The 16,077-nt window shown below is 39.3% G+C and overlaps 2 protein-coding genes across 7 annotated transcripts in view; both read right to left on the bottom strand.

Moving 5' to 3' along the window:
• MC5R (melanocortin 5 receptor) overlaps nt 1-16,077 on the bottom strand; it is a 977,289-nt gene that overhangs the window by 607,296 nt on the left and 353,916 nt on the right. The window lies entirely within an intron of this gene.
• The window catches only part of RNMT (RNA guanine-7 methyltransferase), a 46,258-nt gene continuing 43,574 nt past the window's right edge, over nt 13,394-16,077 (bottom strand). For 3 of the 6 annotated variants that reach the window (XM_083187692.1, XM_083187693.1, XM_083187694.1), the window contains 3 exons: nt 15,724-15,825; nt 15,406-15,439; nt 13,394-13,687 (listed from right to left, as the gene is read on the bottom strand). In XM_083187692.1, the coding sequence (XP_083043818.1) occupies nt 13,650-13,687; nt 15,406-15,439; nt 15,724-15,825 (174 nt within the window). In that variant the 3' untranslated portion in view covers nt 13,394-13,649. The remainder of the gene's footprint in view (nt 13,688-15,405; nt 15,440-15,723; nt 15,826-16,077) is intronic. The other 3 variants (XM_083187691.1, XM_083187689.1, XM_083187688.1) reach the window with 1 other exon arrangement.

Raw genomic sequence — 16,077 nt, 5'->3', positions numbered from 1 at the left:
CTCAAGCAGTGAGTATACCAAGTGTCAAAGACACCAGTTTGGCCATGTTTATATGAAGAGTTCCTGAGAGGTTAAAATGAAGAGTGACATGGACTGCTTCGGTCTGGGGACTTCTCCCACTAGTACCTTTGTGCATCTTTTGTAGTGTAACAAAAGCTCACAAAAGAACAAAGCTTAACCTACATTGGGGGCACATTAACTCAGTAGTTATGACTTTATGACCTTATTTGAAACACCGGAGAACACTACCTCCCAACAATATCACACTTATGTAAAATAAGTTGAAATGGAAAAGCAGCTTGCACTAAAATAGCCTGTACACATGTATTTTAACAAAAGTGGTAGGAGTGCAATACAGTGGGAAATACTATAGAAGGATAATAGTTTTTAAAGTGAGTTTCCTGTATCAGAAAAATAGTACTAAATGTTGCATGTACTAGGGGTGGGGTAAGGAGAATAATGGAGGCACATAATTATAAGGATTGAATAATTTCACTCCACTATCCATAGGCAAATGCAGGAAGGGGGGGGGGGGGGTTGGTTGCCTGGAAACTTCCCTCCTCTTGGCAAGTGGTTAAAATATTGATAACATTACCAATAGTATGCACTTTAAGGGACATAGCAGAGCTGATGCACAAGCCCAGTGGTAGTAGCTTCTTCTACAAAGTGTGTGTGGACCCAAGTCCTCCATCAGTGCACTGGACAAGAGAGCAGCTGCCAAGAAGAAGAGACAGGAGCCTTACCATGAGGTGGGAGAATGTGAGCAATAAAAGTGCAATGCTGGTTCCATTATGTTTGTGTATTTATTATGGTATGTTTAACCTTTTTCTGACCACTTATTTATATTATTTAATTCTTTGATACAGCCTATACTATAAACCATCTATAGTGTTAGAAATTAATACTGTATTCCATACAGTATCCAGAAAATTATGTTGCTAGCTTGCATTGATCAATTTGAAATATGAAATTTCTATATGTGTATATATAGTTTGAAACTGTATTCTAAATGTTATGATGCAACATCCATCAGACTCAGGGGCAGATTTATTAAGCTCGGTGAAGTGATAAAGTGTCTGGTTTTTATCACCGGCCAATCAGCTCCTACCTGTGAAGTTACAGGCTTGGTTTAAAAAATGACATGTAGGATTTGATTGGCCGGTGATAAAAACCAGACACAATGGGCCAGATGTATTAAGCTTGACAAAGAGATAAACTAGAGATAAAGTGGAGATAAAGTGGAGATAAAGTGAAAGGAGATAACGCATCAGCCAATCAGCTGTGTTTGAAATATGACAGTTGGGAGTTGATTGGCTGGTGCTTTATCTCCTTCCACTTTATCTCCAGTTTATCTGTTCGCCAGGCTTAATACATCTGCCTTTGATAAAGTCATCTGTGGATGACGAAACGCGTTAGGCGCTCACCCTCTACCGGACCCTGCGGAATACAATTTCTACACCATCTCAACTTGAACCAGCCCTCCTGTCTCTCAATTACTACTGGACAATTACAACCAAGGGACACCACCACCTATTAATTCTTTGCGAGGCCCTCCATTCCGTGAGATGTGTACCATCTTTCCTCACGAGGGGAGATTACCAACATCGGCTCCAACTCAGGTTCATGGACACCCGTTTTCCAGTAACAATCACGTATCAAACCAAACAGGAGAGCATCATCAGGAACAAGTGAGACTCATTCCCAAAATTCATTCTCATATAGGTCCCATGTAGGGGTGATCATTGTCATATTGATCTTAAATTGTGATTTTATTATGTGTTTTTATTCATATGATATATAATAATAAATTGTAATACCCAATTGGTCTATTATACATATTTTTTATTAGCGCTCCACCACCTTTTTTTTTTTCTTAATACATCTGCCCCTTTATCACTTCACCGAGCTTAATAAAACTACCCCTTAGTTCTGTTGTTCTTATTCAGATTTTCTAGGTATAACTAATTCTTGTAAACTTCTCAGGTCAGTGTCTACAGCAGGCATTCCCAACCACGGTCCTCAAGGCACACTAACAGTGCAGGTTTTAGTGATATCCAGGCTTGAGCACAGGTGACTTAATGAGTACCTTAGTGATTCTGATTAAACCATCTGTGCTGAAGCCTGGATATCACTAAAACCTGCACTGTTGGTGTGCCTTGAGGACCGTGGTTGGGAATGCCTGGTTTACAGTACAAAGTGGTGTTACTGCATCCAAGATACACTACACAAGACTGGCTCAGTTGCGCTGGGCATCTCACACCGTTTGGCATATAGCCTAGATATAGGACTACACATCCATAGTAAAGACTGTAGTAAGTCAAGAGGGAACAGGCTAAAAATAGTAAAAAATTAGTATCATCATCTTCTGCCTATTACCTTGGGCAGAGGTAAGATATAGCTAGTAAGTATGTACAAAAAAAAGACATACTGCTGCAATATATGAATTTACACATCGTGGCAGAATTTGGTACACCAAATAGAACTAACCTTTCAGTCTCATCTTTATGGGGTGCAGGAGAAAATATACAATGTTGATGACCGTGAAATGCTTTGGCCCGTCTATTGCAGCTGGCCTCTCACTGCCATCTCAACATGTAGTTTTTTTTATTTTTATTTTATGGATAAAGACCCAAATGAAACTAAAATATGGCTATTTATACATTAAAATCTAGTACCAATAGTTAATACTAGTCTTTTTAAGCCATTGTTTTAGCTTAATACCATACAATTGTGTAGTTCTTCATTTAATAGATGAACTATTTAAGAGGTAACTAACTTTTTAGAAAGTTGTGTAGGTCTGAGTTGTTGTCCTTAGCAATTGACAATTTGGAGGTAGAGATGTGAAAACCTCAGAAACCGTACTCAGTAACTTTTATCAAGGAACTAAATGTATCTATGGTAAAGAAGCATCTTAAGGCCCCACACACTAGAACGATTTTTTGGCAGATTGTCCGATTTCTGACTGATCGTCCGATATATCGGCCGATTTACATCGATAATCGGAAATAATCGGCCGGTTATTGTCGATTATCTGTAAAAATCGGCCGATATATCGGACGATCGGTCAATCAGCCAAAAAATCGTTCTAGTGTGTGAGGGCCTTAAGTTCTTCACGTGGCTCCCCCCAAAAACACAGGGCTGTTTCAGATGTGGACGTACCTCTTGTATTACCTGTAGACATCTTCTTAATAGGACACTAGAGATTACCCTTGATGGAATATCGAAACCCATTAAGGGACACCAATTATGTCATTTACCTACTTACTTGTGGCTGTGGCCTCAAATATGTAGGGAGGAACACCAGGCCACTCCGGGTTCGATTTTTAGAACACCGGAGAAATGTTATTAAGAAAAACTTACTCCACAGTGTTTCACGACACCATAGTGAGACTCATAATGGTGATCCAAGGGACCTCTCGGTCGTTGGCCTCGAACATATTGATGTCACGAAACGGGGGGGGGGGGATAGATTTAAGATACTTTGCCGCCAGGAGGTCTATTGGATCTTTAAATTTGATTGTCTCTTTCCTAAAGGCTTAAATGAGTCACTTGAATTAAACACGGTCTTATAGTTTTTTGAGTATTCAGATTATTATCTTCTATAGAGCTTTGCCATAGCTCCATTATCAAACCATCATATGTAATCCTCTGATCTTTTAGTCCTTTCACAAATGCATATATAATTCATCAATCCTAAAAATAAGATTGTGTTATTGAACTTGATAAACCTAATGAATTAAATGAGCTCTGACCAAATTCTGCCCACATTTATTGTTGTTTACAGCGGAGTATGATGATATATTCATCCTGGATTCTCTACTGTAGCAACCTACTGTAAGATTTTACTATATTTCCCCCTTTTTTTTTATTTTTTATATTATTATTTTTAAATATTATTATTATTATTGTTGTAATTTTCCTTTTCTGCTATAGGCTTAATGTTCATGTATATATTTTTATTTACAAAACTTTTTGATGGATAATTACATCTTTGAGCTCAGAACATCCCAATTTGGGATTTGTACCCGTTTATCGGGGAATGGTTTGGTGAGGCACCCACCGGAAGTGATACGATGTTATATATGTCTAATAAAGCTATTTTGACGCAATGGGACCATTCCCACCTGAACTCGCGGTCCAGCGAGCAGGAGGGGACTTCCAGATACCTGTGTGAAAAATATACTTTGTGGATCCAGTATGTACTGTATTACGGGTATCCACACAACCCGTATACTTCCGGCTTGCGGTCCAAAAGCCGGAAGTGCGCAATACTTTTCTTCAGTGCATACCAAATAGCCGGATGCACTGACACTTTACGTATACTTCCGGCTTGCGTTCCAACAAGCCGGAGGTGAGTGACACATTCCTCCAATGCGTGTCAAAGAGCCGGATGCAATTAACAGCGTGCACCGGCTCATTGACTACTTGGGAATTAGATCTGGGCCACACACTTCCGCTTGAGATCTGACGCGGGAAATATGACACGAGTGACAAACACCGTTCCATATAGAAGGTTAGTTATAGACACACAGTGATGTGCTTCATAATTTCTCAAATCCCATATCCAAACGTGGAACCCATTATGATGTGCCTATATTACTGTACCTAATGCATAACTATATCTGACCTATATTAAAATGATCAACATCCGGGTCAAGGGTCATTCTGGCGACCTCTGTTCTAATTTAATTCTGTTTTGTCTGGTTAAATTAATTTGTTTTATTATCTGTATGGTTAAAATAATGAAAGTCTGTCTCCGAGCTTTTTTCAGTCTGATAATATGATATTTTAGCACAGTTTTCTTCCATGACTGTAACATTGTGATGTCATGAGGTCAATTGACCATGGGGTATATATACCTGGTAGTGAGCTTACAAAAGTCACCTTGATAAAGCTGTCCCTTGTGACAGCGAAACGAGTTGGTAACCAAGTGTGACCCCCTGTGTATTTTATCCTGCTGAATCCTTCTGGGACTTTAAGAACCACCTTTTACAATTGTGAGGAACAACTTTACCTCCAAGGCACAGAGCACTTTCATTACAGAAGCCTCCCCGCACTTATCCGGATTGGGGTAAATAGATCACGGCTTGCTTGCTACAATTTGGAGTACCTCACCCATCTCCCAACTGCCCTATATCCGCACTTTAGAGAGGATCCCTACAAGCAACATCAATTGCCCCATTGGACCAGAGACACCTCCAGCGACCTTTGGGATTACAAATTGGGACTCTATTTTGGACTCCAGTGCCCGTTTTCGAGTGGTTATCAACCAGAGCAGGTTATATATATTTCTTACACAATTGGTCCACTTGCTGGTTTTAAAAGATATTCATTTACCTATAAATGTAATTATTTGCGCAATTTTTATTATTATTTTTCATATGTATTGTATATTTATGTGTTATTTACATTGAGAAATCAACTCATTAAAATTTGAGAGCGCTGCAACTGTCCTCCTTTTTTCTTTGTAAGCTTTACCAGGGATCTGACTAATCCCTTGTTGCAGCAGCTCACCCTGAGCAAAACAACCAAGACCAGCGCGCTAAACAGCTTTTGCTGCTCTTTCTTTACCAAATAGAACTAACCTTTCAGTCTCATCTTTATGGGGTGCAGGAGAAAATATACAATGTTGATGACCGTGAAATGCTTTGGCCCGTCTATTGCAGCTGGCCTCTCACTGCCATCTCAACATGTAGTTTTTTTATTTTTATTTTATGGATAAAGACCCAAATGAAACTAAAATAATGGCTATTTATACATTAAAATCTAGTACCAATAGTTAATACTAGTCTTTTTAAGCCATTGTTTTAGCTTAATACCATACAATTGTGTAGTTCTTCATTTAATAGATGAACTATTTAAGAGGTAACTAACTTTTTAGAAAGTTGTGTAGGTCTGAGTTGTTGTCCTTAGCAATTGACAATTTGGAGGTAGAGATGTGAAAACCTCAGAAACCGTACTCAGTAACTTTTATCAAGGAACTTAATGTATCTATGGTAAAGAAGCATCTTAAGGCCCCCACATACTAGAACGATTTTTTGGCAGATTGTCCGATTTCCGACTGATCGGCCGATTTACATCGATAATCGGAAATAATCGGCCGGTTATTGTCGATTATCTGTAAAAATCGGCCGATATATCGGACGATCGGTCGGAAATCGGACAAAAAATCGTTCTAGTGTGTGAGGGCCTTAAGTTTCTGAGGTAACCACATATAGCAAATTTATCAAAGGTCAATTTGGTCAGGTTTTAGCTCTGCATTACTGAAATTGTGTTATCATACAGTATTCTGATTGTTACATGAAGAATACAAAAAATATCATAGGCTCAAAGGGGGAATTCAATTGTTTATTACCACCCCATGTTCCATCTAATGTGACGGGAGACTGTAGGTCGATATTCACTTGATGATGATCTTGTTCATTATGGTCCGGTTTAGCCACGTAAACCAGCTAAACCCTACTGAACTATTGGAGGCAATGCAAAAAGTCCTGCTTGAGCAGCCAAATGAGGCACATTTTGATTTTTTAAGCAAAAATTATGGTAGCCGATCTGCCAGAAAGGAGCAACAATTAAATAGCTCAATTGGACGCTAGCTGTTGGCACGCTAACAATTGAATTCCTCTCTGTTAGAATAACAGAAGGAAATATTGGAAGTAATTATGTTTTATGTAGCTAAATAAATGCTGTTATTGCGATGATCTCTCCCAAAGTCCTGCAGTGATATCATCTCACAAACTGGGTTCCAGTGAGCCTCAGACTCTGGGCCTGATTCTGGTTCACTTCCAAAAGCAAATTCTCTAATGGACAAAACCATGTGCACCGCCGGTGGGGCTAATGTAACATGTACAGAGAGAATTAGATTTGGGTGAGTTATTTGGATTCTCTGCAGCAAAAATACTGGCTGCTTTATTTTTACACTGCAGTATAGATATCAATTTGCGGTAAAAGCAGCACCAAAATCTAACTTTCTCTGCACGTGTTATGTCTACCCCCGTGCAGTGCACATTATTTTTTTTTAAATTAGAGAGAAAATTTGCTTTTGCAAGTGAACCAGGCCCAGTCTCTTGAGCTGGTTCAGGACTGGCAGCATCTCTCCGGATGCTAAACTTTGCTAGTCTCTGTCCCCTGGCACTCCTCCACATCGCCATGGATGTACAACAACCTGACAGGAGGCTAGATCTTGTCAGCCCCTGGATGAACCATGTTGGCAGCGACAATCTTGAGCTCACTGCAGGTATCCATCAGTGCCCAGATCTCCTGGCCTTCCATCTGTACCAGCACCCAGAACAGGGGGATACACCCACAGCAGTCATGCTGACCAATGGCCATACCATTTTACCCATACCACAATCCATCGTCTCTCGTTTCCAGCAGTCCTGGCGCACATGACCAGGCTCACCGCACTCAAAGCACACTAAGGGAGGCAGAGCCTTTGGTTTAAACACAGGACCCGAGTTCTGGGCTTCGGTATTGGCACATATCCTGACCTGGCTTTAGTCAGCTTTCCCAGTGTCAGGTGCCTCACAATCACCACTGCCAACTCCTCAAATGTCTGGGGGTCAGCCACAAAAGGCCCACTGCTGCACTGAAAAAGTCCTCTGAAAAAGCTGCAGATAGCAGCGAAACGCGTAGGTTTTAGCCCGCTATCCAGACACCCTTTTTAATATCTGCACCCCACTTTTTTTGCCTTGTTTGGACATCCACCTTCCCAATCTGGAGTGAACACCTAAAGGATACTTTGCTACCTCCATCTCCACTGTGAGGCGAATCGTCTATCTGGAGGCACGTCACCTCCTAAAAAGCCTGATACAATGGATGAGGACTTACAAGTCGTTTTTTGGAGGCAATATCCCTATACAAGAGGAATACAAAAAAGTGGATTACAAACAAGGCCTAAATCTCTAACATATCGATCCCCAAACATCGAGTATTCCAAAAAAGTAGAAAAACCGAACGATCCATTTCTATACGGACTTACCTCTGGCCAATTTGTGGGTGACTATTATATTATTTTATTCTCATTGTCTGGTCGCATTATATGCTTTTTATTGTGGCTCAATTGTGTTATTAAATTTTTTCAAATTTTTCACACACATGATCAAATTTTTATTTATATATACAAATATCCCTTTCTAAATATACTTTAATACAGCGCAGTCACACCTCTTCCTATTTTCCCACATAACCTGGTCCAGCGCGACTATCTCCACAATCCTCACTGCAGAGTTTTTATCCAGCTACAACCAGGCCCCAGTCATTTAATTCATGTGCCCCATCACTTCAATCCTGTCCAGTATAGCCTTTTTAAGGCCACAAGCATATCCACATACGTTTGCTATGCCTCCCGTTATCAGACCATTCCTCCACAGGGGAAGCAGTCATCTATTAGAATGAACAAGAAAGAAAGAAAAGACCAGAGCTAAGCAATCTGGACGCAATTAAAACCCTAAATATATTACCAGTGTTTCCACTAATGCTGCTGTTTAGTGGGACTGCTCAATAATCCCAGTAGAAACAAACAAAGAAAAAGAAAAAACTGCGCAATGGGAAACACTAATATTAAATAGATTTTTATTCTATACAGTAATAAATGTACATAAGGTATGTGGCCACAACCGATATAAAATTAGGACATAATATACATCCACAAAAAAAGTAAAAAATGAATATATAAAATATATGTAAAATATATGAATAGCACCAATCACACACAATAACATGAATTAGTAAGTGCCTCTGCTAATTAGTAATGCAGGTTAGTGGATTAGTTTAAAAATTTTGTAAGGTTAGATCCAGAAAGTCCATATACTCAAACTGATGTAGTTTTACTAAGATGTTATTAGTAAGATTGTATCATGCAGAAGTTATCAGCATACCACCAGAATGGGTTATATACGTTGCCTGGCCAGACAAAAAAAGATTAGGTACAAAAAATTAGGTATATACCTTTGGAGACCTGTGGCAGGTTTGCAGTCTCTGATGCCTCCCAGTTGCTAGAACTGAATTTCCATATTGGGTGCAACTATATCCGGAGTTCGTGACACCAGTGGCTGTAGAAATGAAACTGCAGGTCTCCTCAGTACAGAGTGCCAAAATCTTCAGTGATCAGGAGAAATGGAGGTAAGTCTCTAACGCGTTTCCCCGCCTGCTGTGAGCGTCGGCGGCTTCCTCAGAGAGAGAGAGAGAGTATATCGTGCATAAAGTACATGCTGCTCCTTTGGGTGTATTTATACCCCAGTGTCTCGGCGTGTATGCGGCGCGTGTCACCGCCGCGCGCTTCCATTCCATTGCATTCAGATTTCAGTAGTTATCATTGGATCTGCTTAGTGGTCGCGCACTTCCGCATAGCGTCATGCGGGTCATTCATGTTGTTATCGTGTTCCACCTATTGCAGTCCCGTTTCCGGGTATTATGTTTCTTATGCTTTGTTTATTTATTACGTCTGGACTGTTCACCGCTTTATCCCAGTATCAGGACAGAGTTCTTAATCGCCATTTTAAGTAAGGGCAATGGTGTATATATGCCCTTACTACTCTGTTTATTTTTACAGAGCGCATAAGTTTTATGTGCATGATTTATATTAGATACAATAGCCGATGACCTGCATTACATATTTAACTTTCGATTTTTTAATATTAGATTTTCTCAGAGATCATTCATACTTTATTTACAGCAGCTTAATTTTTTGGGGTAATCCGTACTAGCATTAAAAAATACATATATATCTCTTCAAATACATATGAATACATATTTCTAACTCTTCGCTTAGAAGGAGTCTGTATTATTAGGAGTGCATACAATAAAATTAAAAATTAATTTTAATTATAAATCCTTTCTTGGATTCAAATATATCTATTTAATCAAATATAGATATCTTTTGGGGTGGATTTTTTTTTTTTTTTTTTTAGTTATTAAATATAGTCTGACATGCATAGGATAGAGCTGATGTACATTTATTACTGTATAGAATAAAAATCTATCTATTAGAATGAACTTAGGTCTACAGTCATTAGGTCGACCCCACTAGGTCGACTGGCAGGAAGGTCGACCTGACTTAAGGTCGACATGGGCCAAGGTCGACATGACTTAAGGTCGAATTTGCATAAAGGTCGACATGAGGAAGGTCGACTGGTCATAAGGTCGACATGGGTTTTTTCACTGTTTTTGGAGCCGACATGTGCCGACAGGCGGTATTTCATGCCCTACCATCCACTAGGGCGTGGTGGGAGAATAAAATAGTGTGCCGAGCGCAGCGAGGCACCGTGCCCGAAGCATTGCGAGCGAACCGAGCAATGCGAGGGTCCGATTCTCATTGCCAACTGTGTCCATGTCGACTGTGTCGACATTCGGATAGAAAACAGTGAAAAACCCATGTCGACCTTATGACCAGTCGACCTTCCTCATGTCGACCTTTATGCAAATTCGACCTTAAGTCATGTCGACCTTGGCCCATGTCGACCTTAAGTCAGGTCGACCTTCCTGCCAGTCGACCTAGTGGGGTCGACCTAATGACTGTAGACCCAAGTTCATTCTGACAGATGTACCGCTTCCCTCCACAGGCCATGCCAACCATGTGGCTGTGAGCTCAAATGTACAAAGGAATGCCTCTATCAGAGGTTCCCAACCCTTGGTCACCCCCCCCCCCCTCCCAACAGTGCACATTTTCCAGGTTACCCAGCAGCTGCATTCATTATTCAGGCACATTTTAAAAGATCCACAGGTGCAGCTAATTTTGTCAATTGTGATTCTGTGTGGAGACCTGGAAAACGTGCACTGTTGGGGGTACTTGAGGACCAGGGTTGGGAACCACTGCTCTATATCATCAGCTGTAGTGAGCTTCAGTAGCCTTTACTGCTCTGGCTCACTTTTACCTCATCGTGCAACAGCTGAAACTAGGCTTGTTGCCCCTCAAGCAGCATCTCAATCTGAGTTTGAGGTTGCACAGCCAGATCCTGTTCCCTGCCGGGTATTATCTGGACCAGATGTTATTGCTCCTCCCATAACATCTGAATCTGGGTTTGTTGTGGAGCCACCATATTCTGCTGCAAGTTCAATCATTTTTATATATTTAAATAGAAATACGGCATTTGTCAGGGCTCTACAGATTCCGACACGTGTTTCCCCTGTCTAAGCAAGGCTTTTTCCTGGCTTCCTTGAAAAAGCCTGCTTAGACAGGGGAAACACGTGTAGAGCCCTGACAAATGCCGTATTTCTATTTAAATATATAAAAATGATTGTAAATATATGTCTATAACCGATTGTAACAGGGGATGTGTCCATAGGACTCAGATTCTTAGCCTTAAGACAGATTGTCTATTTAGACACCAAAATCCCCATGAAGGGATAGAGGGGAGTGATTAGTGATTGTGAATTAGCAAACTGCAATAATTATTCAAGTACTTACAAATACTCCTGCATAACCACTCACCTCTTGAAAGCAGGGTGAAAAAGTGATTACTAAAAAAAAGTACACTGAGCAATCTAAGCCAGTTACTGCCTGTATTTACACTGGTTTATTTGCAACAAAGTATTACCCAATAATACAGTGTAAGGACTACTGTGGTTAAAATCAATGTATCTAAAAAATGCAAGTGTGTCATCATTCACAAGAATACACACTTCAATATACTCCTGTGTATACAGCTAAACCTCTTTTATAAAAAGAAATTGTTAACACTGTATCACCATTGAGTGTTACAATATTGGAATAACAACTTGCTCCCCCTGCAGAGAGTAGTCTGGGCTCTGTGCCAGCAAATAGAGCTATAGTAATAGCCATATATCTAGAAGCACCAAACTAATTAGAGCCTATCTCTCTCCATCAGTCTTGCATACGGCAGAACAGGGCTCGACATTTTAAATACTATTTTTTGCACTAATTTTCCTACTTAACCCTTCACACAAATTTATGTTGTCAGTAACTGTGTCTTTTTAACCTCTTTATTTCACCATGTCTAATGCTATATGATCCAGAGTTTCATGAAATAAAAGAAAAACGCAAGGGTCATTTTTTCTTAATATTTAAGTGATATACCAATACGTATATATCCAGGTGCGCATCGATCTCTGCAACCCCATTTTTTCTTCCATGTATACAAGGTTGTTTAAGATAGCACCCCCACCATAAAAATAAAATCAGGTGGATCACTCTTCAAAATCCATGAAGAAACCTTTAGTAGTGTGCAGACCCATCCCTTTCGCCCGCAACCTATCTCCCCCCCCCCCCCCCCATTATCCTTGAACACAAGTTGTGATTCTGATGCATGTTAAGTTACCTTTATTTACAGATCTCCTCTTCCGCTCGTGAGTGAGGACATGCATCAAGGTGCCCACAGCCTCATCTTACATGATACCCTGTTATCAAACATATACAGTATAGACTAGACATTGTTTTGTTTCTCCATATTTTGCGTGTGTCAATCCCAACGTGAGTATCAGCTTATGGAGGATTCTAAACAAATAGAGAATTCCTTGTGTATCCAGATCTCCATCGCCATCCTTCCTTTTGAATTTGTTGACTAGGCTACTCAGCTGCTACACACATGGTAGGGTGGGGTGGGCATGCACAGGGGGTGGGATTTCACTCTGGTGGGAAGGTGGCTAACTGATCACTGGCCTCCGAAGATTCGCAGCCTATTGATCAGGTCTGAATTAGGCCAATATACCTAATGTCCTATACATAGGACACATTATTGTAACTGGGGAATGATTTGTGAAAACGTGGGTACATTCAGGTTTGGAATGCTTACGTCTATCAAATATTTTAAGAAAATATAAAAAAAATTGTATAATGGCTGTTAATAGACAAAGGATTACCATCCTAATCACTGTGCTTTCCCTTCTTCCTTTTAAAAAGACAGTTTAGCTGTATACAACATTGTTATATAGGAATAGCTTGTTCCATCTGTTCTCACTGGAAGATTAATTTTTTTGTGATTTTTAACTGATACAGTATGTGGAGGACCTGGATTGTCTTTATTTTATTTAATGGCAATAGAGTTGTTGTGATACTATTATGTTGTAAATAGTGTAAATAAGTACCTTTTGCACTTTTTTTTCTTCTTACTTTGATGTTCTAAATTTAGACATCACCTATTGTGTAGCCATAGCAACAATTCAGCTTTCTCAAGAAAACGCTGATCACTTAAGGACAATGAAATGGCAGTCTGATCGTCATCACTCAATATGCGTGAGAACTATTTTAAGATGAACGCTGAACATTCATGTTAGACAAGATTAAAAAGGCAAAACCGTACAGATCTGCCACTATGACTCCTAACACAGAGATGGGATTGCCGAATTACATATCATATACAGCTTAAATTTCTTATCTCCCCCCCCCCCCCCCACACACACACACACACACACACACACACACACACCCCCACACCCACAAAATAAAACAGACATTGTAAATGAGAATTATTGTAGACATTCTAAACACACTTCAGACATTTATTTAGATTTTGCATGTGTGTTTAAATGAAAAACAATATTGTTTAAAAAAAAAAAAAAAAGTATATGCACTGGAGACAAGTATATCCTATTCTTCAAATAAGTAAACTATATTTTTTTGTTATGAATGTAAAACAAACACTTTTTGAAATTGAAAAGATGATGGCAAATTTTCAAATTGTTGAATGCAGTCAAGTCTGTTTTTCAAATGCAAATAATAAATATATACCTAAAAGAGAGGGAAAAAAAGATTTATTTCTTAAAAAAAAAAAAAAAAATACTACAAGTGTTACTTAAAATTGAGCTAACAAAACTAGTTCCAAAATAAAATGTTTATTTAATATTTTTAACCCTTTACATCCCAATTTATTGTATCTAAACTGTCTGGTTTCAATGTTAAAATTAATTCTCATTTTTTTTGGGGTATTAAAAAAATGGTCTACATTGAATGTTGAACGATGATAATGTTCTTCTTTTAAAGTGGCTCACCGTTGGATCTGCTGCTAGCACTAGGGCTTTTGAGCCTCAAAGGGTTAAAAAAACCTCACTGCCTTTCTTCGGCATACAGCTTGCTGCTTTGCCTCAAAGTACGTAGCTGCTGCAGTTTTCAATACAAGGAATTATCTGCTCCATACAGAGTCAGTCACACACAATATAAAAGTGTCAACATTTAACCAGCGCAGCCTCCTTATGCATCCTATTCTCACGTGACCGGAGGTGCCAGGAGGGGCTACTTGGCATAACTGCAGCAAAGATGAATGAGGACATAACTAAGTTTGCTGAATGCTTCTTCTTCGCTAACATTTAATTTAGGCACAGGATAATTGTAATTATCAGCAAAATGATTATCAACTGCTTAATCATCTGCGTCGTGACCAAGACCCTTTTAGCAAACAAATATGTCTGACATTAGCAGAACTACACAGAATACGACAGTGCACTCATGTCACACATGGAATATAGATGGTAGCTGAAGGGGGGCGCATCTGTCATAGTCCAAAGATACGGTAGGTTGGGTGGGTGGGCTTTAGCGCTGCCTGTGTGTGTATATTCCCTTAGATTAGGAGAAAAAGTTTGCGTGGTGGTTTGTGTGTTGGTATGTGTGGAAAGAAAAACAGATAAAAAGTTGGTGTTTAAAAGTAGTGTTTTATTTTTTGCAAATTAATTATAATCAATGGATAGGTAAATGTGTGGGCTTAATTGGTGTTTTAATACACCTCTTTGGGGTCTCCCAAATGGAGAATTTTCAGTGCCGTGTCACTTCAGGGAGATTCCCCGACAGGGGTTCAGGTGATCTTTTAGGGGATTCTTTTAAACTCCCGTAGGTCCCTTAACTTGTTCTGGGATCTACAGTGTCTCTGAGTGATGTGCAGTGAAAATAATATTATTCTGGGATAAAGTACTGTCCCTTATTATATGTCCGGAGTGGAAAGGAGCCTTAAGGCAATTCAAAATAACTCCTTTATAATCACATAGGCTTGGTGGCCTATGTCCTTTCTCTCCTCCGTCTTAAATGTAAGTCAGGGTTGTAAGAGCAACTTTAGTGTTATGCACAAAAACACAAACCTTATGCACACAAACCACCACGCAAACTTTTTCTCCTAATCGAAGGGAATATTTCACACACAGACAGCGCTAAAGCCCACCCAACCTACCGTATATGAACCAAAATGGATCGGGAAACCCTTAAGGCATAGCAGAGCCTGGCAAAAACATTGAACCACGGTGAGCGCAGTGTACCAACCTCCAAGTATCCAAAGATACTTTACTACCTTTATACTGCTGGACTCACTATTTATATACCTAGATCTGTAGCCATTAACATCGGTAAACACATGCACAAAATACTCATGTTTAACACTTGCTTGAACTGTATTGATTTTAAAATAAATGATTGCATTATTTAAATTTCAGCATAAAAAAAAGATTACTTAGGAATTTACTTACTTGTTGCGTCCCATTCAGATTTGCTTAACGTCCCCTGAAGAGAAAGGAAAATATTTGAAATGATTACATTTGTAGAGCTGTTCCAAATGGGAAAAAATATTTAGCAGAACATGCTAGAATAATAGAACCTGAATTGTATTGTTATTTTACAATTGTGTTTGGCCCAAATGCTGCCATTGCAGTTTTTGGTTAACTGGCAGACCGTATACACCACCTGTAATACTACCCCGTGTAGTAAATGAGGGTTGTTATTTAGTGCTCATCGTAGCCTGGCATCAGGACTCTAACTTATAGAAGTAGTAACAGGAACATACATACCAATGGCAGCCTAGCCTTGCCACTCTCCTCAAGTTTTCTAGCATGTTCATAATCTTCATCCTTTTTGGAGATTAAACTGGAGTTTGAAGCAGAAGGGTATTGCTACAACATAAAAGAATACAGAACAAGTTACATCAAAACTCTTACCACTCAGAAACGAATACTACAGACATACTGTATAGCCTGCCCTGAGAATTACTGCTCCTTCAATGTTTTCACAAAGTCTGTAACAATCCTTAAAAGTTCCTTAAATGTGAGTACCTATAATTTAAAACAATACACATATAATAGATAGTAACAATATTTAAAAAATGGACCAATACAATAGCATAAAAAGATATCGCTTATCTGATT

The sequence above is a fragment of the Crinia signifera genome, chromosome 5 (genome assembly GCF_055691185.1).
Source record: "Crinia signifera chromosome 5, ASM5569118v1, whole genome shotgun sequence".
NCBI classification, from domain to species: Eukaryota; Metazoa; Chordata; class Amphibia; order Anura; family Myobatrachidae; genus Crinia; species Crinia signifera.
This window is presented reverse-complemented; position numbering and strand designations above follow the sequence as displayed.